We start from the raw sequence: 24522 nt of genomic DNA on the forward strand, positions 1-24522 counted from the left end.
TTGAATCACTGTGAGATATGCAGTTACAAAGCTGTACATGAGTTTCAGTCCGACAATGTACCAACACCATCCCTTCAGAAGAAAATCACTGTTTTTGTTGCGTCAAGTAGAAAAACGGTATAGATCATGAGGTAGTAAGTAGACTCTTAAGGTGGCTTCATTTACATTTAGTAGGTCTAAATCCTCATCTGACCTTAGACAGTTATGAAATTCTAAGCTTGGGTAAAAAAACAAGAACGAAACTATTAATAGTATTTATCATTTTAACTTTTATTAATGAAGTCACTAAACTTTGGTAATTTGTTTTTACATCTGATTTAACTATACACTGGAGAAGTATAATTTTTTTATGAGGGCTTAAGAAAGATCTGAGTATGTCAGAGCCATTAAAAAAATGGTGTACTGGGATGAACTCTAATAAAGTTAGGTACATAAAATTAAAGAGAACAGATGAAATATTAAAGACCTCAGTAAGTGCTCCCTATGGAGATCACTTGGGCCTCCTTTAATAGTCTTCAATGTAGGTCATTTGCTATTGTAAAAATTTCATTGCAATCAATCAGACTTTTCAACTCCCAAAGGAAAAAACTGAGGGAACTCATGGGTAATTTTCACTGCTTCGTTGTAAAGTCCAAGATCTGAAATAAACATTAACAGGCAATCAATAGTAGAAAGGTATACCACCAATTATTATCTAGAAGATATATGTACCTGTATTTTTCTTTGCCTTTTAGAGGCAGCTTATTTTCACAATCCTTTTAAATGCTGTGCACTAGTTGATCCCCCCAGCCCATACATTAAAAGAAACACCAAAAGTTTTTTGCTGTATTTAAAAATTTCATATCCATCTTTACCAGATTTCATGTATTTATAAGCTGCACCTAGAAACAAGACAAAGGATCTTCCCATTTTTCCTTTGGCGTCAGAAGTCTATGTAATTGGAAATATGGCAGGACAGAGAAAAAAAAATGACATCTAGTTAAGAGTAAAATTTACCGTTCTAATTATTAAACCAAAAAATATTAAAATGCTTTATTTACCAAAAGGATGGTTATCTTCTTTAAACTGGAAATAAGATGTACACATAATAGTTGCCTTGGGTGTTACTTTTCCAATTACTTCCACGATTCCAGAGATTTCTTCCTCAAGCTAATAAGGAATAAGATATCAACTTGGTATTATATTTCATATAATTGGGTTAATAATTTCATATTATTGGGTTAATAATTAGCTTGTAAAGTTATTATGGGGTTAACTAATCTTGTTGGTTCATGTACAAAAATTTGTAAGTGTAAAAACTACCTGTTTGAAAGTGTTGAGTAATTTTTGTCAGCGTATAATAAGTCCTATTATTTTTAGCAGAAGCCTTAGGCCGAAGGAACAGTTCAGTGTTTAAATTGAAGACAAAATCAATTCAAGATACTGAGAATACTCTGCAAGAAGCAATTTGTTGAGGACACTCAAAACAATCTTTTACTTATAATTTATGAAGTGTTCTTATTACATTAATCAAATAATACATGGATTTGTCTTTATGAAAGGCAAAACAGGTGTTTTTAATTACATAAACTAAGAAAATGAATGACAGTTCAAATTATAAACAAAAAATACTAAGAAAGGAAAAGGTGATTTAATCAGAAGTTTCTAAGGAAATGAAACTTTCCCTAACATATATGTGGAAGAAAAAGTCCATAAACAGTAAAGTTTTTTTGTTGTTGTTCTTAATAAAACAGGTTTTCAGGCATTTCTTAAGAAATAAGATCTGCACACAGGTTTAAAGGACATATTAAATATTGGTGCAGTTTAAAAAAGTTGTTGGTTAGAAATATAATTTAAGAAGAGAGTGAATACTTAAGTTGAGGCTTGAGAGATAGTGCTGGGAATTGGAATAAGGTGCTTGACTTGCATGCAGCTGATTCCTGTTCACTCCATGGGACCATATAAGATTCCTTGAGCACCAGACCTGGAAGTAGCTCCTGAGCACCACCAGGTGAGGCTCAAGCAGCGCCCTTCCCTTCCTTGTAAAACTTCCCTCTAAACTTTCCTGTGTAGAGTGAGGGAAGTTTTATAAGAAGGTCCTTTATACATCCACTCCAAGAGTCAGGAACATTAGCAACAAAACAGACCAAAGTGAGCTGTACACAGAATTAGTACTGAAACATACAGGCTCCATCAACTCAATGGTTCCATTTTTTCCTTCTCCATCTGAAAGAATGAACATTTTTCCAGTTGGATGAATCTAAAATAGAAAACAAAAACTTGAAAATCTCATTAAAATAAAAATACCAAAAATTTCTCCAAAGATAAGCTTACATTGATGACTACTATGAACAGTTGCTGAATCTGGCAGTCCTATGCTAAGAAATTAAAGGAGATCCAGGTATCGAACAGTGAGATCTTCTGGGAACCTTGATTTACATAGTACACATCCTACTGGCATGTTTTAAAAATTAGGAACGATGAATTAAAGCCAGAATTGATTATATATGAGGCACTAGTGTGAGGAGCAATCAGATCTAGTTGGAAGGCAACTTGAGAGCAATCAGATCTGGTTAGAACTACAGCTCTGCTATCTATGTGGCGTTAGCATTTTATTTTCCCCTTCTTTCTTTTTCTGGGGGCAACACTAGAGATGTAGAAAGGCGGTTATTTCTGGCACTGACCTTGGAGTTGCTTTCAACAATGCTTGATGCTTTTTTGAGCCGGAGGCTGGGCTCTTAACCCTGGGTCCAGCATGTGAAAGAGCTATCTCCCTATTCCAGGCCTTAGCATTTTCACCCATCAGGATTACCCAATTTCCCTTTACAATTCGTAAAAACATATTTCACGACTAGGTTTTGTTACTAATAAGCCTTTTAAGAGTTTTCTTTCCCTAGGCTTTCTCGGTTCACTGATTAATATTTTGGACATTAATATTTTGGATATTAATATTTTCGAAGTTGCAGGAATTTCTCACTTAACATTAGGTTAAGAGATGACTGCTGCACGCTAGATTGGAAAAGATAGTCAAGGCATGTTTTCTGGGAAAGTGACTTTTATGGGAAAACGAGGTTTGAGGAGAGAAATTTGAAAAGTAAACAAGAAAATTAGACTAGTTGTCAAGTCTGGCTAAACAAAAATAAATGACACTGGGACCCGGTTCGGTGTTTTACAGCGCGAGCTTTGTTGGCAGGAGATCCTGGTTCAATCCCGGTACCAGAAAATAATGGGGGAAAAAAAAAGTCAGAAGATAGGTATGGCAGTCATATCTTTTAAGTTCATTTACGCAAACACAACGGAAGGCGATGAGCTGGAATTTAGAATGGGGAGCGATCCAACGCACCTCGATTCTGTTCCATAAAAGGCGCCAATAATGGGGTTGAAATGACTGAAGAGTGTATACAAAGTTTGCGAAATAAAGTAAGAGAGCTCAGAGGCCGCTTTCTGCCTGCCTTCTTGCGCTGTGGCCCACTCTTCCGCAGGTACCCTGAGGCTCACAGGTCTCCCCACCCCTCCTTCTGCTACCGACCCAAGTCAAGAGCGATGGGCGCCGCACCTTTTCTAGCCTCCCCACGAAGCAGACCGGCCGGTCGATGTACTGAGCTAGCATGCTGGCGTTGATGCGCGACCTGGGTAATTCCATAATTTCCATCACGAAAGCCGCACAGGACCAGACGGTGGCGGGAAACTGACGAGACGATTCAACGCGCGCATCCCGAGGGCGGACGTCCGTGCAGATGTCCGCGGAGCCAATCGGATGTAGAGCAGGACTTGCAACGCACCAATCAAAATGCGCGGAAAAGAAACTACCCCCCCGCTGTCCCGGAAAGGGATGGAGAAAGGCGGACTGCGCCCGGAAGTGAGCAGCGGCTGCTTAGAGACGGTCGGCGTCCCGGAAGTTGCCGGGACTCCGGGGAAATGGGCAGCGGAGGCGGGGCTCCGGCGGGGCGGGGCGTGAGCCTCACCGCCGGGACTTGACCCCGGAAGAAGGGTGTGGGCTCCGGTGCCGGTTCGGCGGGGAACTGCGGCGCACGCCTCAGGTACCTCTTCTCGCGGGAGGCGACGAAGCTTTACGGTTTCTCCTCATTCTCAGCGACGGATGCGGAAGGGAGGGGCCGAGGGTGGTCCACGTCGTAGCGCAGCTGTTGAGAGCTGCGCGGTGTTGCGATTTGTTGAAGTGTTTTTAATTTTTTTCTTGTATTTTTTTCCCCTGCCCTGCCGCCGCTCTTTCCGGTCTTGTTTTCGCAATTGCGGGATTCTTGCTGAATGATCTGTAGGATCTCTCTTTCTCTTTCTGTCTCTCTCTCCTCTCTGTCTCTCGCTGTCTCTCTCTCTCTCTCTTTCTCTCTCTTTTTCTCTTTTTGACAACACCCTCCTGGACTCTGTAAGTGGGGGCTCCAGTGCTTTTCATTACCTTTGTCAGGCTTTGTTATTTGGTGCCAGAGGATCGGTAATTTACCTCCTAGGGCTGCGTCACTTTCCAGCCTTAAGTTGATCTGCAGGTGCTGCCACGTCGCTTCCTTCTCTTACGCTGTCCAGTCCTGACAGTCGGGCCACACTGCGAAATTGCGGGTTTCTCCCCATCCTCGGGGTTGGGGGGAGCGGATTGAAGGTTTTGGGAGTTCGTTCGGGGGCTTGGGGGCGGGCGGGGGGACGTTGGCAGTCGCTGACACACGGAGATGAACTTGTGTCGGGGTGAAGGCCTGAGCAGGTGTGCTTCACTGGCACTGGCTTCACTGGGATTGCGCCTTTAGTGAAGTGAGACTTAAATACCCGCAAGTGGCAGTTGATACTCCTTTAGGACTTTACCCGTTCATTACCTTCTGCTCAAAAACTGCAGGGGAAGTGAAAGCGTGGGAAGGTAAACTTTTCAAGGAGATTTGGGGGAGATTTTTGACTCTGTCACATGCCCCATGTGACCATGATTTTTCTTGGCTATCTGCTGGAATTGGTGCCTACTTTGCTATGGATATATAAGGAGTGCTTTGGAAAATAAAACAAAAACAGAAACTCCTTTTGTATTGCGATATGACGATTTTACGGAAAGTTGACTTTAAATTTGCCTAAAACCACCCAGTTGTCAGATATCAATTCCTGGAACCTGGCCTTAATTCAGTAGTGCAGTTAAGACAATTCTTTTGAGACTTCACGTTGAAATTTGGTGTACCATAATTGATAGTCTCCCTGGGTGTTTAACATTTCATGTATTTCTCTTTTAATTTTACTGTCACTAAAACATGCACAAAAGATCTCATTAACAGCCACAGGTATATGTCATGTGGAGTATAACGAAGTGGCCTTTGTTTTGCTTCAAGTCCATAAAGTTAATTTTACACTCTGCATCAATGTCTTTTTTTGCACTTTAGTGATACTTTGGGGAGCAGTTGATGTGCATTATACAGGGCATGACACACATATATCTTTATAATAGTAACTTTTTGTTTTATCCCCAGAGAAGCCTTTACAGTATCAAAGGCTCTTATCTCTGTTACATTAAAAGACCACTTTTATACAACAGTAGTATTTTTTAAAAGGAAAATGAGTCCGGTGATTATTTAGCTTTCTGTGTATCTTTTGAGTAAAGTCTGATTCAACAGATAGAGAAAAGTATAAGTAGATAGGAATTGTTCAGAGAAATTAAGTGAACCAATGCTGGTCTCTCATTCAATTTACGGAGAACTTTACCTCAAGTTCAGCATTTTTCAGTTAATCCCTTCTCCCCCAACCAATCAGAACTAAATGCTATATGAAAATTTATATTAAGCTCCCTAAACTTACAAAGTTGTGTGTGTGGTGGTTGGTGGCGTGGGGGGTGGGGGGGCACATCTAGCAGTACTCAAATATCAGTCTTGGCTGTGCTCAGGGGGTCCTTGTGGTTGCCAGGTTCGTCTTGTGTGGCTCAGATCTACCTTGTGCAAGGAAGTAACTTAACCCCCAAACTATCTCTCTGGCCCACCAAACTATATTCTGTATTTTTTTTCCTCCACACATATAGGCATTCCTAAATCAAATGTTAAATTTTTCTTACTTTATAAATAAAGTTTTAAAAAATGGTAATCATCATGTGTTTGAATTTATTTTGCTTTCTTATGAGGTGTGTGTGTGTGTGTGTGTGTGTGTGTGTGTGTGTGTGTGTGGTAGGGCATAGAATGCCCACTGGTTTTCAGGGTTACTCCTAGTGATGCTCAGGACCCTGGGACCTTTCGAGGTGCCAGGGATCTAACCATGTTCAATTTTGTGCAAGGCAAGCATCTGCCCTCTGAACTATCTCTCTGGCCTGAGATTAATCACATTGGCATATGTAGATAGGTACTTTCTTTTAATTCTGTTTTCTATTATTGCTAATGTTTTGGTAGTTTGCATTTTTTTTTAAATCTGTAGCACAGAGAGCTGCTGTGAATCTTGAACCTGCTTTTCAGTTCACCTGTGGAAAACTTTATCAGTAGAATTGCTGGAGCATAGAGTAGGTTTGTTTAGCTTCACTGGTAAAGTCAAGTATTTTCCCCATGTGGTGATAACAGTTTATCCTATTGTTGGGAGTGTAGGAGAGTTCTAATCTGTATTTCAGCAAACCTTGGATCCTCCCTCTCCAGTTGGGTAAAAATTGAACCTCAGTTACCTTCTTGTGGGTCTAAGTTCCCTCTTTACTAATAAGACTTAACTACTTTTTTAATATTTCTATTCATGATCACTTAGTTTTTTTCTTAGTGACATATAGGAAATTAAGTTATGCCTTTCATATTGAATATTCTGTCATTTAGAATTGAATTATTAACATGTGGTTCTAGATAGGTAACAAGTTCTTTTTTTTTCCTTTCTATTGTTTTAGCATCATCAATTGACTGTATTGTATTTCTGTCATTGATCTTTATTGTCACTTAAAGTTTATATTCATGTGTGTTTGCAGATTTTGTTGTTCCTGGGCTCATGCTTTGCTTTAATGGTTCATAATTTCTGTCCCTGAACTTATATCCACTTCCTCAATATTGTGGTCTTCTGGTAAGGTTTGATTTCAGGGGATAACTATCTGCCTTGCTGCTTTCCTCAGAAGTGCTTAGTCTTCACTCTGCAAATTAGCTTGTCAAGTTCTGTGTAAAAGCTTTGTGAGATGTATCACATTTGCATCGATCTTTAGATTAACTCGGAAAAGCAAGATCTGTTGAAAAATTCTTACCTTTAACTATTGTGTTTTTGCTTTTTCGATTTGGTGCCTACACCTGGGGGTTTTTAGAGGCTTCTATCTCTTTGGGGTTTCTTTTGGTAGTGCCGAGACCATTGAGGAGATTTAAGGGTTGAATCTATGGGTTCCCAGTACAAAGTTTGTGCAATTAACCTTTGCAGTGTATATTTGGCCTCTAGTTTTCTTCTTTACAAAAATTTTTTCCATTTGGATTAGTTTTATTCCTACCTACATTATTGATTTTATGAATGTTTTAAAAATATTTTATTGCCTCTTCTTTATAGGAATGATGTGACTTTTTTGGTCATCTTGCTAAACTTGTATTTATGACAGTCTTTAAGATTCTTTTGGATTTTCTATTTCTACATGAATATTATGGTTTTGTTTAATAGTGCACATATTTCATTTTCCATGCTTAGAGTTTCCAATACCATTTTGAATAGAAATGGTGTTTCAGTAAAGATGGAATTTTGCTCTGGGAATAAAAATATCTCAGTCATGAAAATCTTAGTTGTATATGTCCAGATACAGGTAATTCAGCATACAACGGTGTGGTAGTGCTACTAAGATATCAGGAATCCAGATTCCTTCTGCTTTTTATTTTGGAGCCTGAGGTGTGGGGCCATAACCTTGGTGCTCTGGGGTTCCTTCCTGTGAGGTTTTGGGGGGGGTTATGTAGTACAGGAGATGAACCCCAGTCGCCTGCATACAAAGTTTACTCTGCAGCTCTTTGAGATATCTCCCTGTCCTTCTTTAAAAAAAATTCAATTTTTAATTTATTGTTAAGGATTTTCTAAATTTTAGTTTTTTATCAAGATACTAGAATTTACAAAGTTCTTCAGGTCGAGTGTTAGACATACTATTTCCCAGCAACAGTCCCACTACCAGTGTCAACTCCTCTAGTGTCCCCAGGTCTCCCCTTACTTCCTCACCTCCCCGCCTACCTCTTTGACGTTTTCAAATTTGGTGTTTTTGGTTTGGATCTCCTGCTGTCATTGTTATCGACTGTATAGTTTGGATATATAGCTATACCACTTCATTTTTTTTATTGAGATAATGGTTTACTTGTAATAGAACAAGCTGGGTTCTGGACCATCAAGTTTCCTATTCCAGGCAGTAGAGAAATAGGTTGGAAAGAGGGTATATCTCCATAGAATTCAGTGGCCTGTATGCAGCTTTCCCAGGAAATCCTTCACAACTTGAAGTTCTACTTGTTAGGTAAAGGGGTTCTCCTTTTTATTTTCTTAGTTTGATTGAGAAACTGGGGATATAACCCTGGGACTGTTGTGCTTGCTTTTCCATCCACAGCACTGCATGGCCCCTCAAACACGGCCAGGACTGACCCCCAAAAAACTAGCTGCGAGTAGGATCAGGATCCCTCTCCCTTCAACCCCGCCCACCAAATCAAAACAAACAAAATCTGAATTTAGTTGTAATAAAATTTCATAAAAAAATTTGGGGAGAGTTAATTGAGGTGCTTGAAATAAATATATTTACTGGTGTTGAACTGTGCTTACATTCCTAGAAGAAACACAACATGATTATATTATTCTTTGTTAGTTATGTTCCTGGGTCTTATTTGCCATTGGTTTGCATAGGATTTTCACATGCCTATTCGTGAGTGATACTGACCCATGATTTTTCTTTCTCGTCTCCCTGTTAGAGTCCAGTTTTAGGGTATACAAGTCTCAGGACATGAAACTGAGAAAGTGTAATAATGATTGATGATTTGGTGACTTCATTCTTAAAACATTCTGGGTTGATATATTTAAATGATATTGTATCTTTTTTATTGTGTTCTTCCATCTGGTGGAGAAAAGATCCAGGGGCTTGCATTCTTCTTTCCATATACCTTTGGTGGCATCTCATTTAGCTGCCTGGGCAGGTCCCTACTGAAGTGAAGATGTTGGACTGACTGTGGCCTTTGGGTTTCAGTAGCTTCTGTCTTCTGAACAGAAGTTCTGTCTCAGAACTTGCATTAGAGCAGAAAAGTAGAAATGTCCCATTCTTCTCCAAGGGAAGTTAGTATTCAGTGGGTCATAGGACTTTATTCTCTGCTTTCACTAGTCAATCTTACTTGACCTTTGTACGCTGTGTCCTATGTCTTTATTTTTGTTGGTTTGACCTGAGCACTTTTACCCTTTCTCTCTTCATATATTTTGGGCATGTCTTTGGCAAACCATGCATATAGCTGTAGGTTTGGTTTTCCTATTTTTTCTATATTTACATTGATCGTGCTTACATGATTGAATTCATTTCTATAGTAATACCATGTTTCCTGTATGTTCTAATTTTTGTTGTTTTCACCCTTTTTGCATTCTTTTAAAATTATTAATAATAATAACTTAATTTTTCATCTAAATAGTGCTCTACAACCAATCAGTGTCATACAAAAACTGCATATTTTCCTCAGCTTTGGATTTCATTTTCATGAGGAGGGAAAAGGAAGGAGCAAGGGGGTGGGTGAACAGAGAACCTCTAGAGTCTCCCAAATTATGAGAGCAGTAGTGTCAAGATAGGCTAAGGTGGCCAGGCTGATTCAATGAAAGGTCCCAGGATTCTTCTTTCTACTGATTTCTATATTTTTTGAATTAATTTTTATTAGTGAAACACCATAAGGTACAGTTGTAGACTTACAAATTTTTGTGCTTGGGTTTCCACTGTACAATGATCAAGTACCCATCCCTCCCTCAGTGCCCATTTTCCACCACCATGGATAATATCCCTCCCACCCCCATCCCCCTCATCCCACCCTGCCTCTGTGGCAGGGCATTCCCTTTAGTTCTCTCTCTCCTTTTGGGTGTTGTGGTCTGCAAAAGAGGCATTGAGTGGCAATCATGTTCGGTCCATAGGCTACTTTCAACATGCATCTCCCATCCTGGGAGGATCCTCCAAACACCCTTGATTTGGTGCTCCCTTCTCAAGTCATGGATTAATCCTCCTGGTACTGATCTTGGCTATTCTTGGGTTTTAATCTCCTATTTTGTTACTTTATGTCCCCCAGATGAATGCAATCTTTCTGTGTCTATCCCTCTCTTTCTGACTCATTTCACTTAGCATGATACTTTGCATGTAGTACCACTTGTATGTAAATTTCATGACTTCATCATTTTTTTTTTTTTGACTTCATCATTTCTAACAGCTACATAGTACTCCATTGTGTAGATGTACCAAAGTTTTTTAACCAGTCATCTGTTCTTGGGCACTCAGGTTTTTTCCAGATTCTGGCTATTGTAAAGAGTGCTGCAATGAACAAACAAGTGCAGATGTCACTTCGACTATACATTTTTGCCTCTCTGAGATATATTCTCAGGAGTGGTACTGCTGGGTCAAATGGGAGCTCAATTTCTAATTTTTTGAGAATCATCCATACTGTTTTCCAAAAGGGCTGAACCAGTCGGCATTCCCACCAGCAGTGAAGGAGTGTCCCTTTCTAGCCACATCCGCGCCAGCATCGGTTGCTTTTGTTCTTTTGGATGTGGGCCAATCTCTGAGGTGTGAGATGATATCTCATTGTGGTTTTGAACTGCATCTCCCTGATGATTAATGATGTAGAGCATTTTCTCATGTGCCGTTTTGCCATTCAGATTTCTTCTTTGAGAAAGTTTCTGTTCATTTCATTGCCCCATTTTTTTTTATGGAGTTGCATGTTTTCTTCTTGTGGAATTCAACCAGTACTTTATATATCCTTGATATCAACCCCTTTTCAGATGTGTATTCGGTGAATATCCTTTCTCATTTTGTAGATTGTCTTTGTATTTTAGTCACTGTTTCTTTGGAGGTGCAGAAGCTTCTTAGTTTAAGATAGTCCCATTTGTCTATCTCTCTTTTCACTTGCTCGGCCAGTGGCGTGACATCTTTGAAGATACCATTAACTTCAATGTCATGGAGGGTTTTGCCAACTATGTCTTTAGTGTACCTTATGTATTCCGGTCTGATGTTGAGGTCTTTAATCCATTTTGATCTTACTTTTGTACATGGTTTTAGAGTTCTGAGCCCAGTTTTTTGCATGTAGCCATACAGTTTTGCCAGCACAATTTATTAAAGAGGCTTTCCTCACTCCACATTTCTTGCTCCTTTATCAAAGATTAGATAATCATATGATTGTGGGGAGATGTCAGTATATTCAACCCTGTTCCATTGGTCTACAGCTCTGCCTTTGTTCCAGTACCATGCTGTTTTAATTATTACTACTTTGTAATAGAGTTTGAAGTTAGGGAGGTTGATTCCTCCCATTTTCTTTTTCCCAAGAATTGCTTTAGCTATTCGTGGGGGCTTATTGTTCCATATGAATTTCAGGAGTGTTTGCTCCATTTCCTTGAAGAATGTCATGGATATCCTTATAGGGATTGCATTTGAATTTGTACAATGCTTTGGGAAGTATTGCCATTTTGACAATGTTAATTCTCCCGACCCATGAGCAGGGGATATCTTTCCATTTTCTCATGTCCTCTTTTATTTCCTGAAGTAGCATTTTGTAGGTTTCTTTGCACAGGTCTTTTACTTCCTTAGTTAAGCTGATTACTAGGTACTTGATTTTCTGGGGCACAATTGTGAACGGGATTGTTTTTTTCATGTAGCTTTCTTCTCTCTCACTGTTTGCATATAGGAAAGCCATGGACTTTTGGGTATTGATTTTATAGCCTGCAACTTTACTATACAAGTCTGTTGTTTCTAGGAGTTTTTTGGTGGAGGTTATTGGGTTCTCTAAGTAGAGTATCATATCATATGCGAATAGTGAGAGCTTGATTTCTTCCTTTCCTACCTGAATGCCCTTAATATCTTTTTCTTACCTAATTGCTATTGCAAGTATTTCCAGTACTATATTGAACAGCAGTGGAGAAAGTGGGCATCCTTGTCTCTTCCCTGATCTTACAGGGAAGCCTCTCAGTTTTTCCCCATTGAGGATGATGCTTGCTGTAGGCTTGTGGTAGATGGCTTTACCTATGTTGAGGAAAGTCCCCTCTATACCCATTTTGGCTAGTGTTTCCATCAGAAAGGGGTGTTGGATCTTGTCAAATGCTTTCTCTGCATCTATTGATATGATAATATGCTTTTTATCTTTTGTTCATATGGTGGATTATGTTGATTGATTTCCGAACATTAAACCATCCTTGCATCCCTGGGATGAATCCTAGTTGGTCATGGTGTATGATCTTTTTTAATGTGTCGTTGGATTCTATTTGCTAATAGTTTGTTGAGGATCTTTGCATCTGTGTTCATCAGGGAAATCAGCATGTAATTCTCTTTCTTTGTGGTATTTCTGTCTGCTTTTGGTATCAGAGTAATATTTGCTTCATAGAAACTGTTTGGAAGCATTTTTGATATTTCAGTTTCGTGGAAAAGCTTAAAGAGGATTGGGAGTAAGTCCTCTTTAAAGATTTGGAAGAATTCACGAATGAATCCATTCGGGCCTGGACTTTTGTGCTGGGGAGACTTTTTATTACCATTTCAATTTCCTTGATGGTGATAGGTCTGTTCAGGTCTTCCTGGTATTCTTGGTTCAGTCTTCCAGGTCTTCTTGGTTCAGCTTTGGGAGTCTGTAGGAGTCTAGGAATTATCCATTTCCTCAAGGTTTTCACGTTCTGTGGCATAAAGCTTCTCAAAGTACTCCCTGAGGATCCTTTGAATTTCTGTAGTTTCTGTTGTATTGACCCCCATTTCATTTCTGATTCGGTTTATTAGGGTTTTCTCTCTCCCTTTGTGAGTTTTGCTAGAGGCTTATCGATCTTGTTAATTTTCTCGAAGAACCAGCTCTTAGTTTCATTGATCTTTCAGATTGTTTTTTGGGTTTCCGTTTCATTAATCTCTGCTCTGAGTTTTATTATTTCCTTTTTCCTGTTCAGGTTGTGCTCCTTTTGTTGGTCCTTCTCCAAGATCTTAAGCTGTGAGGTTAGGTTATTTATGTGGGCTCGCTCCTCCTTCCTGAGGAATGCTTGTAGAGCTATAAACTTTTCTCTTAACAAAGCTTTTTCTGTGTCTCGTAAGTTTTGGTAACTCGTGCCCTCATTTTCATTCGTTTCTAGGAATCTTTTGATTTCCTCTTTGATTTCCTTTCTAAGCCACTCGTTGTCCAATGTTAAACTGTTTTGATTTAGTTTTCTGTTTTTCTGTGTGATTTACTTCTAATTTCAGTGCATTATGGTCTGAGTAGATTGTTGATACAATCTCTATCTTTTTAATTTTTTGGAGGTATGTTTTGTGGCTCAGCATGTGGTCTATCTTTGAGAATGTTCCATGTATGCTTGAGAAGAATGTGTATTCAGCTTTTTGAGGATGAAGTGTCCTGTATATATCTACTAAGTCCCTTTCTTCCATTGTTTCCCTCAGATGAAGTATGTCCTTGCTAAACTTGAGTCTAGTTGCTCTACCAAGAGGTGGCAAAGCAGTGTTGAAGTCTTCCACTAGTATCGTGTTGCTATTGATGTCTTTCTCCAAGTCTATTAAGAGTTGTTTTGAGTACTTTGCTGGTCCCTCATTAGGTGCATATACATTTAGTATTGTAAGTTCTTCCTATTGTACAGATCCTTTGATCAATAAGAAATGGCCCTCACTGTCTCTTGTGACCTTCTTCACTCTGAAATCGATGTGGTCTGATATTAGGATGGCTACCCCAGCTTTTTTATGGGAGCTGTTTGCCTGTAGGATTGTTTTCCAGCTTTGACTCTGAACCTGTGTTTGCTTTGACTATTGAGATGTGTTTATTGCAGGCAGTAGAATATTGGGTTCAATTTTCTAATCCATCCTGCCACTCTGTATCTTTTAATTGGTGCGTTTAGCCCATTGACATTGAGAGAGATTATTGTTATGGGGTTTTGTCCCATTTTTCTGTTGAAATTTGGTGTATTTGAGGGGCCTGTCTTGTCTTAAAGTAGTCCATTTAGTTGTTCTTGTAACCATGGTTTTAATTCTATGAAGTTCCTGAGCTGTTAATTCTATGAAGTTCCTGAGCTGCTGTTTGTCTGTGAAACTGTGTGTTGTTCCTTCTGTTATGAATGAGGGTCTTGCTGGGTAAAGTATTTTTGGTGAGGCATTTATTTCATTGAGTTTTTTCACTATATTCTACCACTGTTTTCGGGCCATGAGGGTTTCATCAGACAAATCAGCTGTGAATTTTAAGGTGCTCCTTTGTAGGAAATTTCTTTCTTTGATCTTGCTGCTTTCAGAATTTTGTCTCTATCTAAGGTTTTGGTCATTTTGATCAGGATGTGTCTTAGGGCATTTTTATTCGAATTTCTTCTAGCTGGTACCCTTCGGGCCTTCTGAAAGTGGTCACAAGATTTCTTCAGCTCTGAAAACGTTGTAGCAATGATGTCTTTGACAGTTTCTTCTTCATCAGGGTTTCCTTCCTGTTCCTCTGGGACTCCAATAATTCTTCCTGTCCCTCTGAGACCCCTCTTGGCTTCATCACTATCTTCTCTTGCCATCTCTTCCCGAATTGTGAGTCTCTTTTCCAGTTTCTGCTCTTTTCTGGAGAGTCTATGAACTTTATCTTCGAGCTCACTGATTCTGTTCTCAGCAGCTGTTACTCTGCTGCTGAGGCCTTCCACTGAGTTTTTCAATTCGCCTACCAGGTTTTTCAGATCTGACATTTCGGTTTGCATTTTCCTCATTTCTGCCTTCAAATCCTCTTGTCTTTTATTGGCATTGCTTTCCATTGTTTCTTTTAGCTCCCTAAGCATCCTAAGTAGCTCCCTCCTGAATTCCTTGTCAGAGAGGTTTTCTAACACTACAGTACTGTTCATGTCTTCTGGGCTAGCCTCTTCAATAAGAAAGTTTGGTGGGCTTTTCTTGCTTTACTACTGTGACCAGTGTGGTTCAGACCTTCACGTTTACTGTTACTATTCTGCTTGATATGCAGAATGAATTGAGATAGGCTTAACGAATTATTGGCTAATGTGTTTCTAGTGGTTGAGCTAACCTAGAGAAGGATCCATCTAAGAGGGTAACCTATGGTTCCTATGGGATATGTAGTGGGATGTGGCTGCGGCTCTGGAAAGGGTCCCTGGCGCTGGGTGCTGGGCAGTACCTGTTTGAATGAGGAGAGAGTGCCCGGAGCCATTCAGCTTTGTTTCAGCAAGATGTGCCTCAGTTCCTGTCCCACGCAGATCAAGGGTGAAAACCGGCTGTTCTAGGGGATCAAGCTTGCTGTGCATGCCTAGAAAGTGTCCCTGGCGCTGAGCGCCTGGGCCGTACCTGTTTGAATGAGGAGAGAATGCCCGGAGCCATTCAGCTTTGTTTCCACGTGATGTACCTCAGTTCCTGTCCCGTGCAGATCAAGGGTGAAAACCAGCTGTTCTAGGGGGGGATCAAGCTAGCTGCGCATGCACAGAAAGGGTCGCTGGCCCTGGGCGCCAGGTGGTACCTATTTGAATGAGGAGAGAATGCCTGGAGCTGTACAGCTTTGTTTCCACGCGATGTGCCTCAGTTCCCGTCCTGTGCAGATCAAGGTTGAAAACCGGGTATTCTAGGGGATCAAGCTAGCTGCCTGATTTATATATTCTAATGAAAGTGGCTCTGAATAGTAGTTGCCTAGCAGAGAATGTTCAATAATGTCAGTGGCTTTCTGGCCTTTTGTCCACAAACTGGACCTAGGTATTACCATCCTTCTCTTTCCCCTTCCTGAAAATGAAACTCATTTAGAAAACTTGGGAACAAAAGTTCAGTGCCATTTGTGTAAGGTCATTGATTAGTTCAATTTCAGGACTTCATGTTTCCCCATCATCCCATGTCTGTTATGCAAGGCACAGGCTGAGAGGAGATTTCCTGAGTTGTTTCCCTGGAGCCAAACTGGCTTGTTCCACAAGAGTCCAGATAGATGTCTACTCCAGGTGCAACTCCAGTACACAGTACTTATTTTTTGGTGATGATAATTGTAGGGAAGCAATGAACATGAATGCTGATTTCTAGGTCTGTCTTCAGGAAACCAGCACCTTACCTCTCCTCAGTATCTTGGAAATTCTGTCATTCACAGCTAGAACTTGGGCTCCTTCCTGAAGTCCTGCTTATTGTGCCTCAGACTTACAAAAGATGAGGCTTGATGTGCCTCAGAGTTACAAAACTGCTCAGGTCCCGTTTCAGTCATACACCCAACTGTTCACCAGTGTACTTTCCCGATTCCCCTCCTACCACCCTTCCCACAGTCTGTCTCTATGGCAGGCACTCCCTCTCCCTCTCTCTCTCTCTCTCTCTCTCTCTCTCTCTCTCTCTCTCTCTGTGCCTCACCCTCCTTCCCTCTCTCCCCCCACTTCCCCCACTTTGGGCATTATGGTTTGCAATACAGATACTCCGAGATTATCATGTTGTTCTTTTACCTATTTTCAACATGCAGTTCTTATCCAGAGTGATCATTTTCTACTGTCTTTGTCATAAAGGCCCCTTCTCTATCCCAATTGCCACACTTGAGGCAGGCTTCCAACAGATGGACCAATCCTCCTGGCCCTTGTTTCTACTGTTCTAGGGTGCTTTTTCAATGTGGTGATTCTGGGTTGAAAGGGACTCACTCTTTGTTGTAGTCTGGGGGCTATACACTCTTATGAAGTTGATATCTCTACTGGGACATTCTCAAAGGCAAAAGCAGGAAAACCACTGTAGCCATCACGAGGAATCTGTCCTTTTCACTGATAGGACTAGCAAGCAGGCCTCAGCCACCTTGGGTGCAATCACTGAGTTCAGGATTTTTTTGCTTTCTTTTGAATGGACTTTTTTGTTATTTCCTTAATTCCATTTTATTTCTTGGTGTTAATGTCTTAATGTTTAATATGCATTTGTTGTTTGTGTAGCACACCTACCAACATTATTCCTAGCTTGGTGCTCAGGGGACCATGTGGTGCTAGGGATTGAACCAAGTACTCTGGCATGCAGAAAATATACACTTGGAGCTCTCTGCCCCACACACACACACACACACACACACACACACACACACACGTCTCACATGAGTCTTAAAGTCTAAATTTACTCTAGATCAAAATAAGAACCTATAACACAAATTTACTTTTTCATAATTTATATGCTATTGTCAGGAATTTCTTCCTTCCTTCCTTTCTTCTTTACTCAAACGTGCTCTTCCTTCCTTCCTCCTCACATCTGCCAAGATACATGCTCCACTGCTAAGCTACATCCCAGGCTCTACAGTTTTCTTTCTATCTTTCTTTGTTAAAAGATCACAAATCACACATTATAATCACTGTTTATAGTTAATATTTGCTTGAAATTACTCATTTATAATTTTATAATTTTACTATTTTTATGTTTCAACTTTTTCTGGTATAATTTTTCTATTTTTAAAAATAAATATTTTAGAAACATTTTTTGGTGATAATCTGTGATATCAAACTATCAATTTACCTAAAAATCTGGTTTCCGTGTACCAGGAAATACAGATGTTTACCTCATTCTAGTTCACAAAAGATATTTTTACTATATTTCTGTAATAGCATCCTAAGTGAACCATCAACTTTTCTCAAAACTACTTTGATGATACTATTTTATTCATAACAGTTTACTTTAAATCATGATTTTATTGTAAGCTCTTTACCTGTCTGATTCTGTTTATCTTGTATTTTGAAATTTTACTGTATAAAATGCCCTGATGTGGATTTCTGTTTTATATTGAACCTTCTGAATCTTTTTTTTTCTTTTTTATTTATTTATTTATTGAATCACCGTGGGAAAGGTTACAAAGCTTTCAGGTTTAGGTCTCAGTCATGCAAATATCAAACACATTTCCCTTTACCAATACTTATTTTTTACCATGAAGAACCCCAATAAAACCCCACCCCCCACCCCTCCCAGTCCCTGTGGGGCAGATGAATTCTAGTTAACACTCTATCTGCTTTGATTAGATTCATTGTTTCAATAAAAGATTCACCACTATTATTTAGAGTTTACCCCCCCCAAATCAGACATGCTGAAAAAGTATTGTGAAGTGATTTGCTTTCTACAGCTGGGTTCAAGAATTAAATGTTGGTTTTGGATTTCTGCTATTTTACTTATTGACCCTGGAAGTATTTCTACTGAAAGTCAGATAGTTAAGAAATTGGTTTCTGTGCTCTGGAGTCGTGGCCGTGCTGGAGAGCCACTAGTGGGGGGCAACTGGTGGCCTCGGTAGGGCGTGAAGGGCGGACCGAAACGCCCCCCTTCCCATGAGGTTTTAGTCGCCCCCACTCCCCCAGCTCATACCTGCTGTCCACAAGGCTCCCATGCGGCCGCCATCTTTCTTTCCAGAGAGGAGTAGGCGACTGGGGCAACACCCTTTACCCTCCAGACAGACATGATGGCCTGGATTAACGCATAGTCCGTTCACTTTTCTGCTCCAAGCTGCCGGGTTCTGCATTAAGTCCTTGTGCTTCTGGGGCCGTGGCCGTGCTGGAGAGCCGCTCGTGGGGGGCAACTGGTGACCTTGGTAGGGCGTGAAGGACGGACTGGAACGCCCCCCTTCCCATGAGGTTTTAGTCGCCCCCATACCCCCGGCTCATACCTGCTGTCCACAAGGCTCCCATGTGGCCACCATCTTTCTTTCCAGAGGGAGGAGGGCGGAAGGGACCAACACCCTTTCCCCTCCGGGCAGACATGATGGCCTGGATTAACCCATAGTCCGTTCACTTTTCTGCTCCAAGCTGCTGGGTTCTGCATTAAGTCCTTGTGCTTCTGGGGCTGTGGCCGTGCTGGAGAGCAACTCGTGGGGGGCAACTGGTGACCTCAGTAGGGCGTGAAGGACGGACCGGAATGCCCCCCTTCCCATGAGGTTTTAGTCGCCCCCACTCCCCCAGCTCATGCCTGCTGTCCACAAGGCTCCCATGTGGCCGCCATCTTTCTTTCCAGAGAGGAGAGGGCGAATGGGGCAACACCCTTTCCCCTCCGGACAGACATGATGGCCTGGATTAACGCATAGCCCATTCACTTTTCTGCTCCAAGCTGCTGGGTTATGCATTAAGTCCTTGTGTTTCTGGGGCTGTGGCCATGCTCCAAACGTAACTATGATTTTCAGAGAGAAACGTTGGGTGGTTTACTTCCCATTGATCACTTTGTATATATAGGTTTTGAGGAAAAGTCCTAGTTCCCGCATACTCGAGCTGTGCTTGTAGAGGCTTCTGGTCACCGGGGTTCCATCTGGGGGAAGCGGGATGCGGTACCTACCCCATCTGGGACTTCCCGATGATCTCGGCTCTTTTTGGAACTTTTTTTTTTTTTTTTCCTTCGGGATCTGTGGATCCTGCTCTCCATGTAGTCCTTCTCTTCGGCTGAATCGAACCTTCTGAATCTGATAGCTTTTGTTTTTATTACTATAAGGACATTTTCAACTATGATCTCTTCGCATATTTCTTCTTTTCCATTCTTTCTAACTCCTGAAACTCTGCTTAGATGTCAAAAAGGACCTTCACTTAAAACTTGAATTTTCCCCTAAGAATTGTATAATTTGTACAGAAAATAGATTGTGTTATTTTAGAAATTATTCGATATGCCAGACACAGTAACAACAAAGTCTCCAATGGAGACGTTACTGGGCCCACTCAAGCAAATCGATGATCAACGGGAGGGCCTTTACTTTTACTTTACTTACTAATTATCTAAATTAATTTAGATAATTATTATTAGTTATCTGGGCTGGAGCTATAAGCACAGTGGGTAAGGCGTTTGCCCTGCACGCAGCCAACATGGCCGACCCGAGTTCGATTCCTCTGCCCCTCTCGGAGAGCCCAGCAAGCTACAGAGAGAATCTCGCCTGCACGGTAAAGCCTGGCAAGCTCCCCGTGACGTATTCGATATGCCAAACACAGTACCAACAAGTCTCATGATGGAGACGTTACTGGGCCCACTCTAGGAAATCGTTGAGCAACGGGAAGACAGTGACAGTGATTATTAGTTATCTAAATTATTTTAGAAATTATTTCGTAAAATTTTTAATAGAGTACTTAACAATTGATTTTATAGAATCTACATATGGAAATTTTTTTCATGGAAGAACTCAGATGCAAGAATATATAGTAAAGAATTTCTCTACACAAATAAAAAAATTTGACAAAAAATTGCCCTACACAGAGCAAAAGACCATCTGGAATCTTTCCTGTGCACTTTTACTTCTGTGATGTTTCTTTATGGGAACAGCTGTTAACATTGCAATTAGAGCTGTGTATTTTTTATCCTTTTAGATTTTGATAACATATGATTTGATCTGTGTATAAAAATCTGGTTTTCATGTACCAGAAGGTAAGATAGAAGGAACTGAAGACAATTTCAGAAAAGTATGCTGTCCATAATATTTAAAAGATAATTTATTCTGATTAGCCAAATTGTCAAAATTAAATGCACAAACTCTGACATTAAACTTTCATTCTCCATATGGAAATTATTTCTCTTCTTAAGTTCATCTGGTAGTAACAAAAGAATTATTAACAATTAAGGAGTATCTACACGCAAAAAGAAAAGTCTTATGTGCCCTTAAGATGTTTTATGTATTTCAGTGACTTTGACTCTTTGTGCTGAATTCTGGATAGTTTTTCTTCGTCTTTCAGTATACTAATGTCTGATGCTATTGTGATCAATTTGCCGTTTTAAAATTTTAGTACCATATTTTGTTTCTAGAAGTTTTGTTTGTTTAAAAAAATTATCAGTGTCTTTTTTTGTCATTTCATTTTTTTCCCCTCAGTGTCTTTTTTTTTTTCTCAATATGTTGAGGGGCAGAGAGATAGGACAGTGGCTTAAGGTGCTTACCTTACATGTAGTTGACCTCACTTGCACCTCTGGCACTGAATTTGGTCTCCTAAGCACTGCCAAGTGTAATCCCAGAACAGAGAGCCAGGAGTAAGTCCTGAGAAGTGCCAGGTGTGGCTTCAAAACCAACATATATTAAAATAGATCTTTCTTTCTTTCTTTCTTTCTTTCTTTCCCTCTCTCCCTCCCTCCCTCCCTCCCTCCCTCCCTTCCTTCCTTCTTTATTTCTTTCTTTTCTTTCTTGCCCATACCCGGGGTGTTCATAGCTTACTCCTAGCTCTGTGCTCAGGGATCACTCATGTTGGTGCTTGGTGAACCATATGGGGTGCCGGGAATCAAACCTGGGTCAGCTGATGTAAGCTCCAGCCTTCTAAAATAAGTCCCTTTAGTCTGTTGTTGTTATTATTGTTGTATTGTTTGTTTGTTTGATTTGGGTGTCATTTAGGGGTTACACTTGTCTGTGCTCAGGGCTTATTCCTCAGTCTATGCTCAGGGAGATGTGCTGCTGAGGATCTAGCCAGAATTGCTGCATTCAGCCAAGCACTGCAACACTTTACCCTGTCCTAGCTCTCTGACCCTTTTTTTTATACCCATAGTCCATATGGGTTTGATTCTGTGGTGTTTTTGTTTTATTCTTTGGACAATTCCCAGCAGTGGTCAGGGGACCAAGTGATGTCCAGGGATTGAATGTGGGACTCCTACATAAAAAGCATGCTACCTTGACCTCCCTGCCTTATTCTGACTCTTACTTCCTTGTGGATTGTTTTCACTTATATAGTAAACGTTTTGCCGCAATAGTACCAAAGAGTTCCCAGTTGGTGGTCGTTCTGGGAGTTCTCTTTTTGAACTTTGCAGCCCTTTCTCCCCGCTCTGTGAAGTAGAATTTTGCACGAAGGAGACGGTGGTCCGATCCCGTTCGAAATTTTGGGACAACAGCGACATCAGTCAGGCAAAACCGTCGATTGAATATGATGTGGTCTATTTCGTTGTGGAATCGTCCACCGGGAGACTCCCATGTCCATCGTTTAGATTCTGCCTTCTGGAACTGTGAGTTACCATGAATGGTCTTGGTCGACATGATGAACTCAGACAGTCTCTCACCCTGTTCGTTCCATTCTAGGCCATGGGTTCCGATGTGAAGTTCTTCAGCTGATCTTCTCGGTCCTATCTTGGCATTAAAATCACCCACAATGATCTTGTAGAAGGTGTGGTCTTCTTTATAGAACTTCTCTAGCTCCATGTAGAACTTCTCAATTTCTCTTTCATCATAATGAGATGTTGGTGCGTAGACAACGAAGATAGAAACTGCAGGCAGTGAGCCACATCTATTCAAATGTAAACGTCCGATTCCGATTGTTAGGCATTCAAATGAATCAATGCTCTTGGCCAAGTTTGTGTTGACAAGGACACCGACGCCTCCAACACCTCTTTTATCGCATGTTCCGAGGAACAATTCTTCTCCAGTGTCGAAAACGGCATGGTGAGATTCGTGTCTTCTTGTCTCGGTCAGACCAATGATGTCGTACTTGATCATTCGCGCTTGTACCATCAGGTCCTCGATGGATGCATCTGATGCTAGCGTACGTGCATTGAAAGTACAGACGATCATTTTTGTCTTCCTTCGTTGTGGCAGCCTAGGTCGGCCTTGAGATTTTGCCGGCCTCTCCTTTCTCATCCTTCTCAGTGCTGCCATGTCGGTGAAGCCTTCAGGGTCAGGTGAATGAGACCAGTTGTAGTTACTGGTTTTGGCATATCGAATACACAGCGGATAGCTTGCCAGGCTCTTCCGTGCGGGCGGAATACTCTCGGTAGCTTGCCAGTCTTTCCGAGAGGTATAGAGGCTTTTGGGGTGACCTCTAATCACCCTTGTAGGTGTTACCATATTTGAACCCTATCAAATATGGTACGACAATTCCAGAAGACGGGTATTTAGTGTCTTATGATGTGTCGCGCGGCCGCGCGGGTCCGGAAAGCGTCCTGGAGTGTGGCGACGGCTGGGTAGTGGAAGTAGTGTCGAGAGTGGAAGTCTGCCAGTGGGATATTTATCTGGGTAGGGTGGGTCTCCTGTGCACAATTCGATCCCTGGGTGGTTGATGGAAGCAGACAGGGCAGGGTAGGGTGGGGCTCCTGATTAGAATCCCTTTGTCACCTGTGGTGGTGGGAGCAAGCAGAGAAGCTCTGTCCCTGGGTCCGCCGAGCCTGGAGTCCAAGGTCTCAGAGAGTTCCACTTACCTTGTTCTGTGGGTCTTCAGTTGTGCGTGGGTCTCGGCCGGAGCTGCCGCGCGGGTCCGGAAAGCGTCCTGGAGTGTGGCGACGGCTGGGTAGTGGAAGTAGTGTCGAGAGTGGAAGTCTGCCAGTGGGATATTTATCTGGGTAGGGTGGGTCTCCTGTGCACAATTCGATCCCTGGGTGGTTGATGGAAGCAGACAGGGCAGGGTAGGGTGGGGCTCCTGATTAGAATCCCTTTGTCACCTGTGGTGGTGGGAGCAAGCAGAGAAGCTGTGTCCCTGGGTCCGCCGAGCCTGGAGTCCAAGGTCTCAGAGAGTTCCGCTTACCTTGTTCTGTGGGTCTTCAGTTGTGCGTGGGTCTCGGCCGGAGCTGCCGCGCGGGTCCGGAAAGCGTCCTGGAGTGTGGCGACGGCTTGTTCTGTGGGTCTTCAGTTGTGCGTGGTACTCTTTGGTACTATTGCGGCAACATGGGAAGATGCCATTGTTGACAACATTGACGAGGAATACGATCGACTGGTTCAGCACCTCCATGAATGTGCGAGGAACGCCAAGAGAGAGATAGCCACAAAAAGTCGCCTATCTTCGAAAACTCTTGAGCTAATTCGCCAGCGTGGTTTGGCGCATGCCTCAGGCAACCGCAAGCTAACGTCCGAGCTTGCAAAGCAGTGCAGAGATGCGATCAAGGAAGACCTCAAAGAGAGAAGAGCAGAAGTACTGGTAGATGCGGCAGAAGCCGGGAAAAGTATTCGTAACGCCCGCCTGTCCTTCGCCAACTATAAGACCAAGATGACTGCCCTCCGACGTCCTGATGGATCCATCACATCCTCCAGAACGGCAATGGAGAAGATTATCCATGACTTCTACTCAAATCTCTTCGATAGCCATGTCCACTTGCCGACATACCAAATTCCACAGGATGGGTATGTCATTCCCAACGTTCTCCCTTCCGAAATCCGACACGCCATTTCGTCAGTAAAGAAGCAAACAGCACCCGGCCCAGACAAGGTCAGACCTGAACACCTGAAGAACCTGCCGTCAGTACTCATCAATACACTGGCTCGGCTCTTCACTCGCTACCTGTCTGAATGCAAGGTTCCATCTCAATGGAAAACCAGCAGGACCGTACTACTGTTCAAGAAGGGAGACATCCATGACATTGGCAACTATCGCCCGATCTGCCTATTGTCTGTCATCTACAAGTTGTTCACTCGAGTCATCCTGAATAGGATTGGCAGAACACTAGATGAAGGACAACCATGTGAGCAAGCAGGGTTCCGCAAAGGATTCAGCACCATCGACCATATCCACACGATAACCAAACTCATTGAGGTTTCTCGGGAGTTCAAGATGCCGCTCTGCTTAACGTTCATTGATTTAAAGAAGGCCTTTGATTCTGTTGAGACGGAAGCGGTCATTGAA

At 41.7% G+C, this 24522-nt stretch overlaps 2 protein-coding genes across 2 annotated transcripts in view; one reads left to right on the forward strand and one right to left on the reverse strand.

The window, feature by feature from the left end:
• Positions 1-251: 251 nt before the first annotated feature.
• On the reverse strand, positions 252-3735 carry RPA3 (replication protein A3). The gene is made up of 4 exons (XM_056117985.1): positions 3536-3735; positions 2165-2239; positions 1041-1149; positions 252-638 (listed from the first exon to the last, which is right to left on the reverse strand). Exons 1-4 carry the CDS (start codon positions 3629-3631, stop codon positions 556-558), a joined length of 363 nt encoding a protein of 120 aa, XP_055973960.1. The 5' UTR covers positions 3632-3735; the 3' UTR covers positions 252-555.
• Positions 3736-3889: 154 nt separating this feature from the next.
• The window catches only part of UMAD1 (UBAP1-MVB12-associated (UMA) domain containing 1), a 275862-nt gene continuing 255229 nt past the window's right edge, over positions 3890-24522 (forward strand). The window contains exon 1 of the mRNA XM_056117983.1: positions 3890-4019. The gene's annotated coding sequence lies outside the window, so the exon portion shown is untranslated. The remainder of the gene's footprint in view (positions 4020-24522) is intronic.

This window comes from Sorex fumeus, unplaced genomic scaffold (genome assembly GCF_029834395.1).
Source record: "Sorex fumeus unplaced genomic scaffold, SorFum_2.1 ptg000037l, whole genome shotgun sequence".
Taxonomy (NCBI): Eukaryota; Metazoa; Chordata; class Mammalia; order Eulipotyphla; family Soricidae; genus Sorex; species Sorex fumeus.

What these genes read in the sequence shown, in the direction of transcription:
- RPA3 (XM_056117985.1), bottom strand. Translation starts at nt 3,631, where the DNA reads ATGGAAATTATGGAATTACCCAGGTCGCGCATCAACGCCAGCATGCTA. An exon ending in TCGTGGGGAGGCTAGAAAAG is followed by an intron (nt 2,240 to 3,535) that starts GTGCGGCGCCCA and finishes TTTCTATTTTAG; the next exon opens with ATTCATCCAACTGGAAAAAT. An exon ending in CCATTGAGTTGATGGAGCCT is followed by an intron (nt 1,150 to 2,164) that starts GTATGTTTCAGT and finishes ATTCCTTATTAG; the next exon opens with CTTGAGGAAGAAATCTCTGG.